Raw genomic sequence first — 22,862 nt, 5'->3', positions numbered from 1 at the left:
TATACTACATTAACAAAGAATATAAGAGACTCAGAATACGTTTTATCAAAGAATTTTCAAGACTCATAAAAACGCATGATAACATATAATTGTTGTACATTTACACTGCATAAAGTAAAATATTATGTCTATCTCTCTTTTCATTAAAATTTGATGGATCTCACATATTTAATATACGGGATATGAAGTAAAATAGACACAAAAATTCGACACTACCACATGAGAGAATTTTAACACCAGAATCCTGATCCATCAAATATTGTGATTAGGAAATTAATGTAGGTTGGTTGGCATTAAAACAAATGAGCATTAACATTTAAAATAAAAAAGGCAACGAAACTCTTCTCTCAAGCTGCCAAAACAACTTCATATATTAAGATGAACATCTTAACTACTCCCCTGTCCCCAAAATATAAGTCACTTTTGAGTACCAATGAAACATTTATTACATTTTTCCAAATTTACCCTCACATTTAATATGAAAGAGATGGCGTGATTTTGAAAATTTCTTTAATTGGAGAGAGAAATTGATGGATAATCTTGGAAAGTTAATAAAACTTTTTACAAATTTATTGCTAATAACAAATTTTCTTAATCCTAGAGAATTAGGTAAAAGTGACTTATAATAGAAGACAGAGGGAGTACCAAATACACGTACACCCTCCGGTCACTATTATAAGCAAAAGTTAGTTTTGTAGGTTCATTCAATAAATGATGTATGTGACCATTTTAATGGCTACATACATCATTTATTGAATGAACCTAAAAAACTAACTTTTGCTTATAATAGTGACAGGAGGGTATATAATAGTAGGTCTGCCTTCTGTTTGTTTAATTCAAAATTCAAAAGAAAAATGACTCGTGCACGTCAGCATTCCGCATAATCTAGATATCCAAAGTGAGAAAATAAGAGAACACAAAGAACAAACGAATGTGATATATGATATGAGAAAATAAAGAGAAAAATGTCCGAAGCTTCGGAAAATATACGGGTGTCTAATAGTCAATGTCCTTTCTGAATTCAAAAACAAAAATCCTAGAATTAGGGGTATGAATGATGATAATTACCAGGCAGCCAAGTACATTTCAAAAACTGAACAGCTAAATGTTATCGAAACAAGAAAATAATTATATTTTTTATTTTTTGGAATATTTTTTCCATTCTTCTGAATACATGCATGTGTCAGATCTCTGAAGCAGAGTGCGTCAAATTTGACAATACATACATAACACTCACAACATGAACATATTGAGAGAAAGGAACTAATCTGTATACCTTTTTTTTTGGTTCATATGAAAGTCTGTGTATAACATCTCTACGTTGAAAATTGCTAGCAAGTGAGAGCTAAAGAGTGATGTGCCTGTGTTCTTCTATAATTCAACCAAGAATGTGACATAAAAGAACTTAATCACTAGATGCGAAGTGTTTAACTTGCACCCTTTTTCACAGCACATTATTTCCCTGCATCAGGATTCTTCTGAGTTCACCAGCAATGCCTTGCAACAAAACCGGTTTTCGGATAACTCCGCTAATACCACTTTGCATGCATCTTTCCCACAAATCTTCTTCTGCACTCGAAGTCAAGGCAACAATCACAGGCCAATTTCGGCTTCTAAATTTCCGAATCCTTGTGGCGACTTCAAAGCCTTCTAAATCATCCATTTGAAGATTCAAAAGAATGACTTGAATGGGAGATCCAGCATGTCCAATGAAAGTAAGGCACTCAAGTCCTGAAGAAACAGAAGTTACCACACAACCTAGTTTCTGAAGCAATCTTTGGGTCACTGCTCTATTTACATCATCATTGTCAACTAACAGAACTTGCAGCCCGCTCAACATTGAATTGGAACCGGTACGTTCTGAAGACTCTCCAGGTTCAGAGATGGCTATGGCAATGGACGGCCGTAATTGAAACCGAAGGAGGAGTGACATGCTTTGAGGAAAACCATGAGCATATGGTACCAACCATATGTTCCCTTGCATCAACTGCAGAATGACACAGTAGACAGACATTAAGTACCAGCTCATGGCAAGAAAAATATCATCTACAGAATGCAGTCATTGATATATTAAAACAACAGTGTAATCAAAGCTCAGGTCCTAAAAAGAGTGGAAAACTATACACAATATACTAGATATGCATAATCCCAATATCCCAAAGCTATACCCAAAACATTTCAATTCCAAAGAAACATATAGGCATTTTTTAGAATACGGGTGGAAATTGGGGATCTGAATCAGGTCACGGGTAGTCTTAGAATTTGGATTAGGCCTAACTCTACCCCAAAGCTAGCTTGGAGGTGAGGGTTGCTCTACCCTTTATAAACACATATTTGGCTATATCTCTGGTCAATGTGAGACTTCTCAATAGGTAGTAAAATACATCTTCAATTAATAGTGATATTGAAATGTATTCAAGACTATTTAAGGAAGAGAGAAAAGAAACAATGAACTTTCAGAACAAAACACTAAAATCGGTTATTTGTATCACAAAAGCTATGAAAACGTGGCAAACATTTGGTGAGTCATCTAGAAACTGGGAAAAGGAAAATTTAGCTTTTCGAGTCCTCTGATAGTTAAGAGTGCAGAAAATAGATTTCAATTAAAATTTGCAAGATACTACTCATATAGCACATGACTCCAGACCAGATGCAAATCAATGCCTTAATATACTTGCTATTCATGTAATTGCAGCATATATGAAACTCACCTGGACTATCCTCTGGCAAATACTGAAGCTCAATCTGCCATCAACTCTATCACTGGTATATTTCCTAGCCACAAGTACTGAAGAAACTGAGCTCCCAACTTCAGAATCACTACTGTTGATCCCTAACTCAAATCTAATATTTACATCACCACTAGATGAGCTTGGTCTCCAGGTTGCCCACCCTTTGTCATTCCTTCCATTACTTCCAGTTTCTGCAAAAACCCGAAATACAAGAGATCCCCCATGGTTGGGATGGAGTAGGTTCCCAACCATATGCAAAATCACCTGAAAAACCCTCCTCTCATCACCCATAACATTGTCAGGTAGAGACTTATCAACCTCCGCCATAAAACCGAAGCCCCTATAGACACACATGCACTTGGTAACACAAGCTGCTTCCTTTATCATGGAATGTAGCCCAAAAGACCTTATCTCTAGAGGAAACCTCCCATCATCTTTTGCAGAATTGTCCATGGCATCATTTATCAAGTTTGATAGCACATTGCTGGTCCTTAGCATGGCGTCAACAATGAGTTTCTGTTCATCGTTAAAATTATCGTCTTTTATCATCGAAAGCAATCCCAAAATTGAGTGCATTGGCCTCCTCATTCCATCACTCATGACTTTCTGAAACGCATTCCTTGCCTGGCTTGCCATCATAGCATTCCTTTTCGCCTGCTGCAAAGCTCGATTTTGCTCTTCCAACTTCTCTCTCATAAGCTGGGACTCTTCAAGGATTGCGGCATGAGATAGAGCCACCGCAACCTGATCAGCAACCACTTTAATTATCTCCAGCTCCTGATTGCTCCAAGATCTAGGCTCTCCAACAGGAAGAATCAAGACCAATATCGCATAACATAATTGCCTTAGCTCAGGCGTTCCCCCTTTGAAATTACAAACCCGTAGCATCGGCATTCGGATTGCAGCAACTGGTCCTGCCCCACCAGAAACTCCACAACTAGCAACAGCCAGTGCTGACTCAGGGCCAAGTACATTCACATCATCACTTCCCTTAATATTCACAACATCTGGATCAGTAATGGGTATAGAAAAATTGAAATTCCTTTCATTCAATTCATGAGTGAGGTTCATCTCTGTCCTCTCAACATTAGGCATCCACACAGCACAATTCTGCAAGCCCAATGTTTTAGACAGCTCCACCAAAGTGGTGTCCAAAATCGTATGTCGATTAAGCGACTTGCGAATCTCCTGAGTAAGCATTCTCACATGCATTGCAGCCTCCTTTTGCTTCATAATAATACCAACCTCCCGGCCAAGATCCCAGGTCTTTTTCTTCAGCATGAACTCTCTAACCTTCACTTTGAGAAGCAAAGGAATCAAAGTGATCAGAGTTATAGCAGTGGCACAAGACACCAAAGCAGTGAGAATTTTAAACACAGTGAGTGCCACCATGAGTTGAAAAGTGTGAGGGCCATAGGTCCACCCATTCAGCAAATGGGTCAATCCACACAGCACAATGAAGGCAATGAACTGAACAAGGACCCATTTGAAGGGAACATTTGAGCAACTGATAAAATAAAGCAGCTCAATAGGGATGGAGAAGTAGGCCACAGCAATCAAGAAATCCCCAACTCTCTGACACTCCAGAATACTCTCAATACTCCACAAACTGGCCTCATCATCACAGTTACATCTAGAAAACCCACTATCAGTTGCAGATACACATATGAGGATAGAGGTAATCCAAAGACCATACACCACTGCCTTTAACATTGATCCAATTTGTTGGAGATTTTTCAATCCATCAAAGGGCCATAGCCATAGTAACACCCCAGTAGAACTCAGCTAGAAAACAGAAAAAGTCTTGAGAAGCAATCTCTGCCTGTGTTGCCCTGTCAACAATTCAAACATAAGATTGAAAACTCAGTAAGATCCAAACCCAAAACAAAACAAAAACAAAAAACAATATGAGATCCTAATCCAAACAAAAAAAAATTAAAAATCTAGCTATACTTTATTTCTCAAATTAAAATGACCTAAACTATTCCACACTTGTAATTTAGGTTTTGATCATATTCTTTCAGTCAGAATAGCCCCTATAGCTATGAAATAGAGTGCCACAAAGCATGAATTAGTGAGTTATTATTATACAGTGCAATCCATGAAGAAGACATTTCCATAAACCCATCTAGAAAAATAAAAACATAAATTTAAGGGGAAAATAAAATCCAAGATATGTAGAATCTAGGAGAAGGCAAAACAAATAAATATAATATTAAATAAATAAATTCCAAAGAAGTAAGTAAATTTAGAAATGGAAAGAGTGGGTACCTGAAGAAACAGAACCTCTTACTAAAATCAGATAATCCACCTTCATCAGATCTTAACAGAACCCTGTTAATAAATTAAACACACATTACTAACAAACACATTAACTGAATCTCCTTGAGATTCTTCTTTTTCTTCTTTGATGGAAAAGGCTTCTTGAGCCTAGTGTTGTTCATAGATGATTATGATGAAGAAGAGTTGTGATTGTGGTGCAGGGAATCTTAATTCTTAACCCTCTTTTGTGTGACACCAACAAGTTCTCAATTTTGCAATGCCGAATCACAAAACCACGTAAGAAAAATAGAAAGAAAGCGCCGTTGTTTCGTGGAGAGAACAGAGTTGTATTGTATTCATGTATTCGGTTTAGAGAGAGAAAAATGGGACCCACTTTCTTACATGAAGAGAACTTGGACGCTTTATCAACTTTAAACATCCTCGTCACACTCATAATATTTGTTTTATTTCTCTAACACACACTTTCCTTTTCGGTTTTCACTATCTCTATGATTTTTATTATTTTATTCTAAAGTACTCCACAATCGACAGTAATGAGACTAATCTCTTAATTATCAGCATCGCGTTGAGTGAATAAGCCTCTAAACAAATTTTCTTTATATATATATATATATATATGTCACTCAAAGGTCGAACTACGAATTAAATGTTTAAGGAGGTCAGTTAATTGTGTCGCGTTTCTAGCTTTTTTTATTTGTTTATTATGTTGTGGGTCTTTGTTTAATAATATGGAATAGAAAATTTAGAAAATTGGTTTGAATTCCCTTCCATGTTCAATGTTCGATCTTCTTGTGTCAGAAAAGCACGACCTGTTTCCCATCCCTTTTACTTTCTATCTCCCTCAAACTATTCTTTATCTTTCTCTCTCGCTCTAGAATTAGTATGGTGTTATGGAATTAGGCGCCACGTGTGCCTGCACCAAAGTGCTAATTATGGGGGTCTACTTGCTAATTCTGAAATCTGTAGCGCACACAGAATATCAGCTGCCGGTTTATAAACTAATAAAAGTCTAAAACCAAATTATCAAACGTTAATAACAAGTAGTATTATTTTCAAAAGAAATTATGTAAAATAATATATTTGCGATGAGGAATATACAACTCTTTTCAGGCGAGTAGTAAGATCCGTCAATGACAAAATAAATTAGATTAAAGATTGTAGACTCCACGTTAAAGAGAAATAAGAAAATATAAAAGATAAGTGACAATAAATATGATACGAAAATGTGACTTCTAAGATACTTAGAGCATCTCCAATGGAGTCCTTATTTTGAGATCTTAAAATAAGATCCGAATCTTATTAGATTCCACCATTGGAGCTATCCTACATGGCATGAGATCTTAGCAAAAGCTAAGATCCGTGCCTTAGCTCAGGTACTCTCAAATGTGAGATCTTAAATAAAATAATATTTTTTTCTCTTTCCTTCAATACCATAACTAAAGTGAAAAATAAGGAGGGAAATAAATAATATAAATATATTGGGTATTGTGGGCCCGGTCAAAAGTAAAATAAGATCTCAACCACTAGAGTGAAATGTGCATAGAGACCTTATGAGTGTCTTCAATCCTATGTGGCAATCTGGGCCCACAAAAAATGAGTAAAGTCCCAAAATAAGTTCCTACCATTGGAGATGCTCTTAGTACATTGTGACGGATCTATGTGGTAGAGGAGGCACAATTACCCCCACAACAATTTCATATATCCTACTAATAATATGTTAAAATAATAGTATATTAGGTACTAATATATTTTGTACTAGTTATAATTGTCCTCACACTCACACTATTATATTGTCATCACCAAACATCATAAGCCTCTACATAGACAATTTTCTATTAGTATTAGTGTTGCTCTAGATAAACTTCCAGTCACCCTACGTGTTGAAATTTTCTCATGTGAAAATATTCTTTTATTTCTTTGTATTGAAATTTTGTGTATATTTTCACACATATATATTAAATAGATATAGGTAAAAAAATTTAAATGTTTATGAAGAGAGAGGTGGACACAAAATAACAACTTGAGGAAACATGAAAGAATTTTCATGTGAAAGAATCATATAATCCGATGTTATCATGTTTATGAGAAGCTAATATAGTAGTTGACTAGTTAGCTAAAAATCAATGAACTGAATTTTTGTTGGCATTATATTAGATGATCCTCCTCTAAATTGTAAGGATAAGTTTCATTCGCAAGGTCTGCCTTAGTTTAGAACTTTTGTTTCTGGACATTTGACTTCATTTTAATAAATAAAAAATTTATGTGTTAAAATTACATGTAATATTGCTCCCACAAGGTAAAATTTATGGATCTGTCACTGTATGCAAGTGCAGCCTAGGTTTTACATTATGCTCGACTTAAAAAAAAACTTGCTTTTGCAAATTATATTTTATCTCTTGAAAAAAAAAACAAAATAATAAAAGCAGTAATAATACAAAATACGTTCTCCCCTCTACTCTAGGTCTTCACTCTTTGAACTTCTACGACGAGCTCTCCTCCAACGTGTTTTGTTTCTTCTTTGGTGAGCTCTCATCATTTGCGTTTCCTTTTTCTCCGTCGATTTCTTTTCATTCAAAAATTTATCCCTGTACTCACCGCTAATTTCAACCATATATGAATCAAGGCATACAACGAATTGTGATCCGTGTGCTTGTGAGTTGGGTTTTTGCTTACATATGATAATTGGGATCATTGAGTGAGAATTTATCAGAGACCATGGACCATGAGCCAATCACTGTGATACAACTCTTGAAAATCACCGACACTCCGTTCGACAAAACCATGTCACAACCATCAAACCTTGTTGTCGAGGGTAAACCCTTTCACGAAGGTAGAAATCAACGTCCCACCTTCCAATTTCATCAAATCTCTCCACGAGATCAAACACCCCCCAAAGACCCATAAGCTGGTAGGTGGTGTGACCCCTAGAGGAATCAACACCACCACCATTAAGCTTCCTATACATTTCATAAGCTTCGACAGTAATTGTCATTTTTTATGTCTCGCGTGAGTCTAAATGCAGTACCTTCATAAGTCAAGGCAAATATTATGATACAATGCACCTTAACTATAAACACGATTAATGATTCATGTACTAGGATATATAGAGGGTCCATGGCCTTAAAAGCCACCTAGGTAAAGTCTATGAGAAAACGCGGATTATTATTCCGATTATGGGCCCTTCGTTTATGACAAAGCATAAAGGTAAGTGTGACAATAATCATTGCTCACAAGATGTAAATTGAACAAAGACACAAGAGTAATTTACCCTGCATTTTAAAGAAATAATTTTATAATATCAATAATTATTTAAATGAAAATTGTAATTCTTAACTCAAACAAAACGTGTAGTTAAAAATATTAGTTCTTGTTTTGTAAAAACAAAAAAAGAATATAGTTTTTGTTTTGTAATCACATAATTATTAAAATTTTGAATATATTTTTAATTAAAAGTAGCTCTTTTTACCTAATTAAAAGTAGCTTTTAAAAAGGAAGAAAGACAAACAATCATTCCCTAAATTCGATGTTTGATGACAGCGACGAATAGCAGTAACCAAAGTTTGTGGCTCAATCTACCGCAGGCAAGAGTTGAGGTTGCAATGGACTATGCTGTTCAAAGCGACCACCGACAATGGCAAGCCATGTCCAATTGGTGGTTGGTGTCACACCTTTAGATTGTTTTTTTTGGTAAACACACCTTAGATTCAACTTCATGTAAAGTTGTAAACAGTATAAAAATTAAAGTGAAGAATTAAAAGTTATGCAATTTAAGAACTGGGAATTCTTTGGTACAAGCAAAAAAAAAATCATGGGTTAAATACAGGAGTGACATGTACTAATAGAAAAATTACACATGAATTATTTATTAATTATAGTATGGATTTCTTGAAACTCTGAATTAACCCTTTAGATTTATTGTAGTTATAAACTAACCCGAAAACCTTCTATTTTTTCGAATTAGTCTTTATGTTAGGTGAAAAAATTTAACTCATTTAGCATCCAATGTTAGCATACAAACCTGTTTTCACCAAAATCATTTTTTTGCATAAGAACCAGTTTTCATCATATCAGTTTTTGTGGAAGAACCCATACTGGAATTTGTACATACACCTGGTCAGGAAGCTGAAATTTTGACACCAGAGCATGAAACAAAACTACATAATTGTGACATCTTATCTACCAAAACTGAAATAATAGAGACACCAACAATCAAACTAGGGTTTCAAAATTTCCCCAAATTCGAATTTCCCCAAATCCTAACAATTAGGGTTTCAGCATTTCCCCAAATTACAATAATTAAGATACCCAGGGAAGTTAAGTTTAGCTTGGCTCTTTGTATCCCAGCGACTTACTATCCCTCTCTCTGTTCTCTTCTTCCTTTTTTTCATTCTTCTCCTTGTACATTGGTATTAGCATCCCTCATTGCTAATTCTATTTCATTCATTTTATTGGCTGTTCAAAAAAACAAAAACGCAGGGAAGAACGAAAGAGAACAAGCCACCAATTTGATGGAAGTTCAGCCACCCTAATCTCAATACATAATTTTTTCATATTAACAGTGGTAAAACATAATTTTACATACATAATTATTAAAAAGTAGGAGGGCATATTTAGTAAGCTATAATTCAACTGGGTTGTAACATAAATAGTATAAATAAGGATCTAGTCAGCACTTATCATATTAAGTGTCTATACATTATTGATACACCTCACTCCTGTAGCCTACACTCATTTGAATTTATGGGCACCCAAGTATGCACCTAAGAACTGAAAATAAAAAATGAAAAATCTATTAATTAAAATTTATCAATTTTAAAACTCAATTAAGAAAATTAATACAAATTTATTTAAACAAAATACTTCTATTTATGAAACTATAAATTTTTTTTTGAAAGAATGAAACTATAAACTTATATCAGTATATATTCGTGAAGTTTTTTTTTTTTTTTTGAAAAGGTATATATTCGTGAAGTTATATAGTAAATTATTTTTGTAAGTTTTCTCAATTAGTAATTACATTCTCTTATTTTAATAGATTCATATAAGTGTGATAATTATTTTACATTATTTTTATAAGATTTTGTTTCTTTTTAAAATTGGAAAGTTAACTTGCACGCACCTGTCAGGATTGATCTCTGGACCTTTCCCTCTGCAACTCATATGTCACACAGCTCATACCACTTAAAGTGCATGTATAACTACACAAATTGCATGTCATAGCCTCCATTGCAGTTAATTATGCATGTAATTTTTTGTGAGATAACTCTCTCCTGATGTAGCTAACGCTCTCTTCGTATATGAGGCATTTTTAAATTAATAAATTGCGCATTGACTCTAAAAAATGCAAGTACAACTAAAGAAATTGCAATAATTTTTTCCTAATTTCAATGGATGTGTTATTTTGAAGTTTAACTGATTTTGTGGCTTCGTGCTTGAATCTAATGGGTGTGGTATTTTACGAGTTTTATACTTTTATTCATTTATGCTCAACTTTTTTTTCGTTCAATTCTTTTTTTATATATATTATTACATCACATATTATATATTTGAGTAAAATACACTCACCCCCCTCAAGATTTGTGAGAATAACACTTAGCTCCATTCTTATCCAAAATATGCACTCCACCCTAATAATAATCTCACAATTACACTTAACTCAATTCTTCTCTAAATTCTACACCCCACCCCACCCCCTTTAACACCATCCAAAAGATGCTAACGGAATATTCTTTTAACTGAAAATTAATTAATTTAAATATAAATACATTACATTATCTTCTAACTAAATAATAAATATACTTTTTTAAAAAAAAAAAGTAGCACGAGATAATCATTACTCATTCAAGTAAACAAATCCTTGTTATTTGGAGGGCAGCATAAATGATTTACAATAAAGCATGTTCTGGCCTTCTTGGTGTAATTCCAAATTCATAGAACTAGAACATTTCTTAAACGAGAACAACTTCTGTTTTACTTCTTCCGGATCTGAGTTACGTAGCTTCCAGCTAAGTTTGAAATCATCCTCTTCAAGGCAACAACATTTTCCATCACAAATTTAGCAAAACTTAACTCAATGTCAGAACCATCAAAACTTAAAAACTTTACCACTAAGTTTACTAAAAAAATTTGTCAATAAGTTTACTAAACTTTCAAAATATAATTGTGTTATGACGATATGTGATTACCTTAGTTATTGGTTGTATGAGCACTTAAGCACATGACATTTTAAGTTCTAAAATATAAGTTGTTTAAGGTTATACACAGGTATTAAGAACTCATCATTTGATAAATATTTTGACTGAAATACTCCATATTTAAATTTGAGTTATATTAGAGAGAGAAATATTTTGACCATAATAAACATGAAGTTTAATTATTATTTTTTATTTGGAGGTATTTAAAATATTTTATAAATATTTAGAATATTTACAAAATTATAGTACAATTATTATTTGGTTAGAGGATAATGTAATTTATTTATCATTTATATTTTAATTAATTTGAGTTAAAGGAATATTCCGTTAGCATCTTTTGGATGGTGTTAAAGGGGTGGGGTGGAGTGAAGATTTCAGAGAAGAATTGAGCTAAGTGTAATTATGAGATTATTATTGGGGTGGAGTGTATATTTTGGATAAGAATGGAGTTAAGTGTTATTCTCACAAACCTTAAGAGGGTGAGTGTATTTTACTCTATATATTTTGTTTATCTCTCTTTTATTCTTATAACTTAAGTTTGAGTGGAATTGGATTCTGAAAATATCTTTTCCTTTGTCAAGGATTGAGTGGACCTTTGCTTCTAGGCAATAGCTAGCAACCAGTCGTTGCTCCATACATTGTATTTTGTTTTCAATTAACTGCATGTTTCCTGTTAAACCTTTTCTTTCATCTCACTCTTATAATTCAATGTTATATCATCTTTCTAAATCTCAATATTCTAATGTTTGACTTATTGGGGAACAGAACAAATTCTTTCTCAAATTTGAAATTGATGCCCTCCAATCCTCCATCATGAGTGTCAAATTTCATACCACCGGATCAATGGAGGTTTAATTTACTGGGCTCACAGTAGTCAATTCCATATTCATAATTTCATATTCTTTACCTAGTTACTTGATGCATATGTCTTCTTGATCAGAATCACTAGCTTGTTGTCGAAGTTAATTAATAGGCTTAAATGCACTTTTGGACCCCAAGTTTACATTTTTTGCGATTGTTGACTCTTATCTTATTTTTCTACGAACCAAGACCCTCTCAGGCAAAAAGACCAGTCATCTGATTGCATGCAAATTGCTTGGAGAGGGTCTCGTTTCGTAGAAAAATAATATGATCTCCAATCGCAATTTTGGATTTTTATTATATATGTTTAAAACACAGTTATAAGATTCAATTAGTCAAAAACTTTGAATAATATTACAGGGACTTATGTATGTGGGGTTTTTTATATGCTTTTCACATTATTTTATTGTATTGTAAGGTTTCGTATTGTTTATGAGTACAACTAGAACTTATAGTACTAGTATGTTTACCCGTGTCGATGCACGGGGGCATATTTCCAAATATATAATAAATTGTTTTTAATATATGGAATTTTTTTTGTATAAATGAAAAATAAAAATAAAAATTATTTTTTATTTGATTAATTTGATAATGATATAACAATATAATAAATTGTAGGATTTTTTAATTTTTTTTCGTTTTTTCTATCTTCAAATAATTGTACACAATTTATAATATATAAAAGATGTGATATTTTTTGGTACATCGAACTGATAAATTGCATCATCCAGGAATTGATCTATGGACCTCTCCCACTCAACGAATGAAATTATAATAAAATTTTATCTTCTCTTATTTTTAATTAAAAATATTTTAATGTAAACGTTCTTCCCTTTCGAATTTATATTCACAATCAAATTGTAATGCTTCAATATTTAAAAAGTCTAGAAAATGTTTAACAATTATATTAAAACATTTTCTATTAGTTTCAACTTGAAGGTATTTTCATGCTAAATGTTCCTCATCGTATCAGCTTTTTACTATATAACCTCTCTCTCTCTCTCTCTCTCTCTCTCTCTCTCTCTCTCTCTCTCTCTCTCTCTCTCTCTCTCTCTCTCTCTCTCTCTCTCTCTCTCTCTCTCTCTCTCTCTAAGCTAGATATGTTCATTTAATTCCCCGTGAGAGCTTCATATTCACAATCAAATTAAAGTGCTTCTGTATATCTACTCTCATTATTAGAAATTGGGAGACATATACCCAACCACAAAAGCTAGGTCAAGAGTCAAGGTTTGCACTACCCTTTTAAAGGATATTTATGCTCTATCTCTTGCCAATGTGGGACTTCTAGAAAAAGTACTGAAATTATAGCAAAACATTTTCTATCAGTTTCAACTTAAAAGTATTTCATGCAAATTGTTTCTCCCCGTATGAGCTTTTTAGCATATGTAATGTAAACATAAATGAATATAAGCTATATATGTTCATTTATTCCAATTCCTTCAACATTTCTTATATATATATAAATACTTTTAAACATATAAAAAATTAAAAGATTATATTGAAATTTATTGTTTGTTATTTTCAACTTGAAAATATTGTAATATAAATGTTTTTCCCCGTGTAATCTATATTTTCACAATCAAATTAAAATGGTTTTGTATATCTTCTCTTAAAATTGTTTAAAAGTATGTAAAAAGTACTAAAATAATATTAGTTTCAACTTAATTTTAACATCAAAATTCTATTAGTTTAACTAAAAACAATTTTAGTACTTTTTATGGAAGAGAATATTAAATTATATTAAAAATTTTCTTTAATTTTTTTTAACTGTAAAATATTTTAATATAAATATTCTTCTTCGTGAGATCCCTATTTTCACAATAAAATTGTAAAAAATGCACTTTACATTCATTTAAAAATAAATACGGTCCAAGGATGAAAAGTCAAAAATATAACCTGTTTACTAAAATTTATTTAAACTTTCTGGTAACTATAGTGGAAAATCAAAAAATTAAAATATTGACAAATATACCAAAGTATATAAATTCTATATTTTTTATATATCTTTATAAATATTTTTTTTTTCGCTGGTTCGTTTTTTGGTTGGTTTTCGGTGGGGTTTTGCGGGTTCCTTTGCTTTTGTCCCTCCTTGCAGGGTTGTATTTTGCTTTCTTTATTCAATAAAATCTTTTGCTCTCAAAAAAATAAATATTTTTTATTCTATATAGCTATAATGTTTAAATTTTAGTTTCAGAAAAACAATTGTACATCGGAAACATAAATTGCACATTTGGGAATTGATTCCAGAACCTCCCACACCCAACCCACATGTCCCCTAGCTCTTACCACTTTAGCTATCATTTGAGGACAAAAAAAACTTTTTAATATATCCAACCACAATATAGCTGACATAAATGGTAAAATTTATAATTCAAAAACTAAACAAAAATTATAATAATCTTCCGATGTACTAAAAAAATTATAAGAAAATTTATTTTTTAATTTTTGATTTTTGATTCTATAATATTTTAAAGTTATGAATAAAAATACTTTAGTCCCCCATGGAAGTTTTCTAGTTTTACCTTCTAATACTTTTAATTAATTTCTTCATAAATAATAGACTATATTTGTTAATTTATTTCAATGCCACGTGAAAAAAATTATAAGTTTTAAAGTTAAGAAAAAAAATCTTTTAGTCCCCCGTGGAAGCTTTATAGTTTTACCATCTTATGATATTCTTAATTAATTTATTTATAAATAAATAGATTATATTTGTTAATTTATTCCGATCCGGCGTGAAAAAAATCTAAGTTTTAAAGTTATGAAAAAAAAAATCATTTAATCCCCTGTGGAAGCTTTCTAGTTTTACCTTCTAATTTATGATACTATTAATTAATTTCCTTCTAAAACTATTTTAATATTTTTGAAAATAGTTATCAAATAATGATAAAAATTCTTTACGATATAAGTTTTAACTTGAAAAAAGAAATTCCAATAAATCTAGTACATCCACATTCATGCTCCACTGTCATAATACTTTTCTACCACAAAACATATTTTTGAATATCAATCACCATATCACATTAGTAACATACAATGACAGTCATAACTCCCTCTAAACTTCAACTACAACACTATCCCCGTTGATATCTTTACATAATTTTTTTAATTCATCATCGTAGAACCTGTATCATCTATTAGACAGAAAATTAGTGCTACTTTGAAGGTACGGAGAAACTTCAGAAAAATAAGATGACCATAGAATTGAGACAAAAAAAGCACATTAAATCAAAATTTAACAAAACTGAAAGAAAACAAAAATTTAGGAATAAAAACATCAAAGAAATTGTCCAAGTCCTGCAAAACAATGAGATATATTGTCCCAAAAAATAAAATCATTGATAAGATTAGCCATTAATGGAAGCCATGGCCAGCATCATCAGCTGTTTTATCCCCTTTCTTTGCATCCCCAATTACACACTGTGAAATAAGAGCAAACACAATTCTTTGAAAATTCACAACAGATTCCACTAAAATGTTGTATAGCTTATTGTACATGCCAAGGAAAGGGGTGAAGGAGAGAGCCTGTGAACTTTGACCAATATCCAACATGAGACAAATCGGGCAATGATCTCGAAATATTGTTCTTTCAAAACTGATTGTCTGCACGAACACCTCATAATCTTATTACTCTTAGCAGGTTATTAATTCCAATTATGATTATTATGTATAAAACATATTCAACTAATTCACAAAAACAATAGAAAGGAAAGTATACCGTAGACAATTGAATTTAATTTAGAAGGGAAAGTGAAGTACATATATAACTCCACTAAGAACATTATAACATCAAGATCAATTTGAACCCCACATGAAACACAATTGTTATGCCAATTGTTTTAGGTTTCCAAAGATTTTGCTTCCCAAGAATTCAAGGTATGCTATATCAGGTAGAGCTAGCTACTCCACTTGCCATTTCCTTTCCCTCCCTCTGCAATTAGCTTCTCAAAAACCAGAAACCCCAACCTTTGAGAGGCGCAGAGACTGAAAACCTAGATCAAATTACCAATCACAACCGAATTTGAAACAAAACAGATAAAAAAAGAAAACAATACATAGAGGAAAATATCTTTCCTAGTTTCGTAAATGAAGAGCCTTAAAAAATTAAAAAGTAAATGGGATAGAAGCTTGAGAAGTGAGAAAATAAAGGAATTTGAAATATAAATCAATAGCTTGAAAAGAGAGTGAAACAATAGAATTGAAAACAATGGAGTAGTGAAGTCATATATATTGACATTAATTCTCAAGATATGATTGATGGGTTAATCAACAAAGGGTAGTAGCTGGATGTTGATCACTTCACATTTGATCCGGGTGAATGATTGTTAGCTTCATCATACAATTCTTTGGATCTGCTACTAAAGTTGATTCCATGGCATTACGCGGAATGAATTTATCATGGGATCAAACCACACATAGTAAGTAAATATGTTTGAACACATACTGATGGCACCATATATATCATGAAAATAGGGAGATTTCGTGCATTAGAACTGGTGCGAGTCAATATATATCATGAAAATAGGGAGAATGCCAGTAAAAATTCAAACTCACGATATACTTCAACAAACATCCCGGTGTGCAGAGATTTCAGATTTTGCTCCTCATTAGGGGATTTCCGCATTCATGCATGGTAACCTTTGCTGAGTACAAAATCTGATGCAAGGAGAAGCAAATAATTCATAACAACAACAAAAATTGTGAGAAAGATGAGACAAAAATATATAAAAATACAAAACTGAAAACACAGACTATTGGAGAAAGAAGGATTAATGTTTTGAACCCTAAAGATCATGGGTTATTTATAGGTGAACCCTCATGAATTGTATTAAAGTGGGTTGACAAAATATACCAATCAAAGTAATAGGCGATAGAATCTAAAAAATTTAACACATATTTTCAAATCATGTCTAGGGAATATGGACAATTAATATCATTGGATTTATTTCCAAGACCATTATTAGGCATGTGATTGTATAAAATAGATGAGATGTGCCATTCGCTATTTACTACTGGTCAGATTGGGAGACTCTATTTTCTATTTATTATTATAAACAATATGAAATTAGGAGATGGTGAGTTAGATAAGAGAAAGACACGTTTAAAATAAAAAGAAATCATAAAGGAAATAAAGAGGGTTTCAAATGGGAATTAATGATTCTTAAATCTGATTGGCCTTGAATGAGGTGGTTTTTATTATAGTTAAAATCATGGTTGAATTTATTTATCAGAAAAAATATGATTGGTCAATAACTTGGTAGTGCTTTTTATTATTGTGATCAGATTTTTTAAATGGTTTAAGTTGTTAAATATTGATTGGCTTAGAAGTAGGTAGTGGATAATTAATGTGAATAAATAATGAATGTTAGTCAAATGTAAGGTTAAAAATATTTCAAAAATAAAATAAATTGTAGGTGCTATTACATGGCTACCCTTAGATAAAAAAACAATTAGCAAAGATGCCACTCTCAACTTTCCAAAAGTGGAATTAACATTTTCTTTTTAATTTATTTTATTCTTGAAAAAATGCTTGAAACCTATCCTAATGTCTGCCAAGTGTCAATACTTTCCATCTTTTAGGTTCTCTTTTACATTGTATTTAGATTGCCCACAACAACTAAGTCAAGTTTGGAAAGAGAAGGGAAATCAGATTCCATCACTAGATTAAAAAATTTGGATATCATCAAAGCCTTAATAATTAGTATCTTGAGTTTAAATTCAGCATAAAAATTTCCCACAACCGACAGCCGTGAGACTAATATCTCACCTCACGGTTAGCGTACTAAGCGGTAGGGGCTGGACTAGGAGTTTTTGGCCAGCACCTTACCGCTTAGTGCACTGACCGTGGGGCGAGGGATTAGTCTCACGGCTTTCGGTTGTGGGATACCTTGGGCAAGACAAAAAAAAAACTCTTACCACTTACGCTATTCTTTGAGGACAAACTTAAAGCTTATTTTATGGTTACATCTGGAACATAAAACTTAAAGCTTATTTAATTTAAAAAAAAACTTTTTTCGGTACATGGGAAAGATAAATGACACCCTCCAAGGTTTGAACCCTGTACCTCTCCCTCCCAACTCATGTCATCAGCTCTTACCACTTGAGCTATCATTCAGGAAAAAAAAAACTATTTGAATGAAATGATTTTTTATCATTAAAAATTGTAATTTGAATTATTTTGATGCAAAAAAAAATTGCAATTTGAAAAGTAAAAACAGAAATAAAAAACATATTTTCACTGTTACTTTAGTTTTTTAAATTGAAATTAAAAAGTGTTTTTTTTTTGAAAGAAAAAGTGTTTTTGAAAATAGGTCATATCATGCACCACAAAATAAAGAAAATAGGTTGTATCAAAACAAATTTTTAAATTATTCTAAATTTTAAAAATAAAAAACTGTTTTCAAAAATTGTAATCAAACATGCTCTTAATTTTCTTTTTTCTAATACAAGTATCTCTATTTGATATAGTCAAGTTTTAACCATATGAACATGAACATCTATATGTGTTGGGTTTCTTCTCAATTAGGGGTTATCCTTATAAGTTCCACATCTAGTGTATGAATATTTGTAATCCAACTTCATTATAAAAAAAGGTTGAACTCCTCCTCATATATATACTAATCCAACTTCCTTAACAATTTTTCTCTTAGTTTTTAAAAATAAAATACTGAAACAGGTCAGAAACATTTTCTGGTTTTGATTTTAGTTTCTAAAATTACAGTTTTTTTTTTAATATTTGAAAAGATCACATTCAACCAGTTTTTCTTTTCTTTTGAAAAATAATTTCAAAAACAGCTCATTCTTTTGTCAATGGAGATAGTTTTAAATATAGAAAATTGATTTTAAATATAGATAACTAAAACTGCAACTAAAAGAAGCCCAAAACTTTTATCTTCTTTTTTGAGGCCCGATTTAGTTTGAATTATATGATGAAAGAAAAGGAAATTACTAGCCGAGATGATTAAAAAAGCACATAAAGCTAAAAGTGTTGGGGTTGATTGCAATGTAAGTCTGACATTGCTTATGAAGGAAAAAAGAGGTCAAAGAAAACTATTGGAGAAGTCTCACATTGCTTAGATTAGTGAGGGGTTGGGGAGTCCAAGACTATATATATGGATCTCAAATTCCTTGTTTCAATACACCAAAAACACCAAAACACTAGCACCTGAAAACACTTTAAGTTTATATTTGTGTTTTATTGTTTTAGAGTATTGTGAGATGTAGTTCAAATATTCACTTTGGAGGGTGTGGGTGTACAAGGGCATGTGGTGGTTGAGAGTGAAGTCTATGTTTTTTTTATAGGCAAATGTTAGTTGTTAATTGTTAGTAAATTAGTTCCTTCGCCAGGATTCGAACCCTGACCCTTCACCCTGCAAATTCCTTCATTCCCTTAGCTCACCAAGTGAGCTACCCTCCCCCACCCCCACCCCCCAGAGTGAAGTCTATGTGTTGTAAAAATTTTCACATAGTGTTCATTCTCTGGTTATCAGTATTGACAACGGCCGTGGCTTTTTCTCCGGTTTTGGAGTTTCCACGTTATATTCTTGTGTTGTTGATCGCACACCTGCTTATTTTACTTCTCCAGCTGTGTTATTTCCTAACAAAAATTTCCTTATGAGTCCCAAGAGTTTGAATTTAATTGGAAATGAGAAATACAAAGGAAGATAAAAAATGCAGTCCCTAAGGTTTCCTTATCCACCTAGTTGTAGGCTAGAACACCCCGGTTTCTCAACTGAGGAGTCACATTAGTAATCTAACAAAGTCTAAGGACTATTTCATAATCCTAAGAAAACACGATATTCTTTTTTTTTTTCCTTTTCAAAACAACTAAACACAGTTTAATACATAACATAGTCTTAATTAAACAACCCGTTCCTGACATATAATAATAATGTCTTACAATATCATAAGCAAGTTTCCAAAATAAGTACGCACACTTAAACAGTGGCGAAAACAGGGTTTTAGTAACAGAGTTTTCAGATAAGGAAGAAGACTCAAAGCATAAACCACTAAGAGGAAACTATACAGCTTCTTCCATCCTTGCTCCGCCGGTTACTATCCCTCCTCCATCTCAGCATGGCTAAGCATCGCCAGAAGGCTCTTCATCGCCTAATAGCGTTAAGCGCCCAAACAACAAGTAGCAAATAGAAAGGGTTAACTCCATACAACTACCACATATAAAAGAGAAAGCATGCTAACCAGAATTAATTGCATGTCATGATAGATAAACTAATAACTTAATTCATACCACAAATAGATAAGCTAACAATATAATCCAAGATAAATATCAATAGAAATTAGTAACATGAAATTAAATCAGACATAAACATAATCAACAACATATAATCAAATTATATATAAACAATATCCCATCAAATCAGATATCAACAACCTCGACAATATAACATCAAATCAGATAACAATAAACCAATAACTAAAATCCAACAACATAGGGTCAGGTGTTAGTCCCCTATAATGCAACTATATGCTGCTACCAAAATGGATCGATCGATAGTGTCTCACAAGACTGGACAGAGCGGGAAACGGACTCCCCTGAACTATCACCAAATATCGCCCATGAAAGACGGGACAGACGGAGAACGGAACCCCCTGAATGCCACTTAATAACGCCCATGAAAGACGGGACAGTCCTGTGAAAATATCCACTCCACTGCCACTTAATAACGCCCATGAAAGACGGGACAGTCATGTGGAAAGAAAACCACTACACTGTCACTTAAGTTTCAGCCCTATATGCCAAAATCAATCCACAACTCCCAAATTCAATAACCAAGTCAAGTATCAACAACAACCATGTCATATCCACTAGAAAGCAGTAATGACAGAAATCAGTAAACGGCCAAAGCCTCTCAGAAAACGGAGACACACGTCTCAATAAGTTTACTCGGCCGAAGCCTTCAGAAAACATTTGGCACAAGCCTCAGAAACAGTCAACATAAGCAAGCATACAACATTGCAAGCATAATAATCATAATCCAATGCCAATCAATATAAACATCTTCATCTCAAACGCAGGCAGTGCGATAAAAGCAGACAAGACTCAAAGACGCGCTAAAACTGAGTTACCCTTACCTTCGTGTGTAGTACATAGAAGTTGCGAATCTCGTGACCTTTCAGATCTCTGAAAAATTAATCGCTTTAGAAAATGCTAAGCTTAAAGATCCTAGCTTCCGCTCCGTAAGACTCAAGAATTTTTTTTACCAAAAACTAACTCACTTAAATAGCTAATGCTATATAATGTGGATATGGTGTGAGAATATAGTATTATGTGTGTTGCAATCCAACTTCCATTCACGTTAGACCATATTTATAGCCTCCATCTCAAAGCTTAATTGTGAAGGAAGGCAGGCTGCATGTGACACGTGCACCATGCATCAAGGAGGAGCTGGAATGTGATGAGGGATTATAGCATGCAGTCAAGTAGGATGTGGAGATTTTAGAATAAAAGTTTTCCTTGTCATGCTTACCAAGTTGATGATGACTCATGAAGCAAGTAGGAGGTGTGAAACATTTACAAGCATGACGTGGTGGAAGCAGAAAGTAATGGAAGGAACGAAGTGATGAAGTGACGAATAGAATTCATTTAAACATTCACAAAGGGTAGTGTAGAATTTAACTCATAGAGCAATAAAAAAATATTAGGAAGATGAATCATTATCCTAAAATTTATTAGGAACTCTATGATATAATTTAAGATCACTTTGAGAAAATTTAAGTGATCAAGTGTAATAGTATTAACATAGTGATCTCACTTACATATATTCATATAACATGCCTAACTTTCTTTCACTTTCTTCATCTGAACAATAAGTAAGTCACTTACGTGACTTTTATTCTTCCTTTCAAACTAAAATTTTTAAATTGTTTTCTTCTTTTTTCCTTTTTTTTCTTTTTAATGAAGAGAATAATAATGATTCTTATAAAACCACACAATGCAAAATAATCATCAACTTAAGCTTAATAGCGCTTATCGTCTTTAGGCCGATAAATAACTAGTTAATTAATCGTACAAATTATCTGGGTCTTACATTACTACCCCCAAAAAGAAAGTTTCGCCCTCGAAACTTAAGCCTCAACGAAGAGTTCTGGATATTGCTCTCTAATCTTTTCTTCTAGCTCCCAAGTGGCATCGCCTGTCACTTGATTCCAAATTACTTTCACCAAAGGGACCTGCTTGTTCCTTAGCTGCTTGATCCTACGTTCTTCAATCCTTATTGGTGTCACTTCAAAAGACAAGTTGTCTCTAAGTTGAATATCGTCTTCCTTGATAATATGAGAGGGATCAGGGATGTACTTCCTCAATTGTGACACGTGTAGCACATCATGAATCTTGGAAAGAAAAGGTGGCAACGCAATCCGATAGGCTACTTTACCGACTCGCTCGATAATCTGATACGGTCCAATAAACTTCGGTGTCAGCTTCCTCGACTTTATCGCCCTTCCCACTCCGGTAGTTGGTGTCACGCGAAGAAACACATGATCTCCCGCCTCAAACTCTAACTCTCTCCGTCGTGTGTCAGCATAACTCTTCTGCCGAGTCTGTGATGTCCTCATCTTCTCTTGTATTTGTTTCACCTTCTCAGTAGTTTGTTGCACTAATTCAGGTCCAACGAGAAGATGTTCGCCATCTTGGAACCAACATAGAGGAGTTCTACATCTCCTCCCATACAAAGCCTCATAAGGTGCCATTCCAAGACTAGCATTAAAACTGTTGTTATAAGTAAATTCGATCAACGGTAACAGCTCATCCCAGCTTTCTTGACTATCCAGA

The 22,862-nt window shown here is 32.9% G+C and overlaps 1 protein-coding gene across 1 annotated transcript; it reads right to left on the bottom strand.

Annotated features, from left to right (window-relative positions):
- Positions 1 to 1,108: 1,108 nt before the first annotated feature.
- Positions 1,109 to 5,344, bottom strand: LOC130717474 (ethylene receptor 2-like). The gene is made up of 3 exons (XM_057567705.1): positions 5,004 to 5,344; positions 2,712 to 4,564; positions 1,109 to 1,987 (listed from the first exon to the last, which is right to left on the bottom strand). The coding sequence occupies exons 2-3, from the start codon at positions 4,443 to 4,445 to the stop codon at positions 1,445 to 1,447; spliced, it is 2,277 nt and encodes a 758-aa protein (XP_057423688.1). The 5' UTR covers positions 4,446 to 4,564; positions 5,004 to 5,344; the 3' UTR covers positions 1,109 to 1,444.
- Between the last annotated feature and the right edge of the window lie 17,518 nt (positions 5,345 to 22,862).

Source organism: Lotus japonicus, chromosome 5 (genome assembly GCF_012489685.1).
Source record: "Lotus japonicus ecotype B-129 chromosome 5, LjGifu_v1.2".
Lineage (NCBI taxonomy): Eukaryota > Viridiplantae > Streptophyta > Magnoliopsida > Fabales > Fabaceae > Lotus > Lotus japonicus.
Note: the sequence above shows the minus strand (reverse complement) of the source record. Positions and strands in the feature narration are given on the sequence as shown.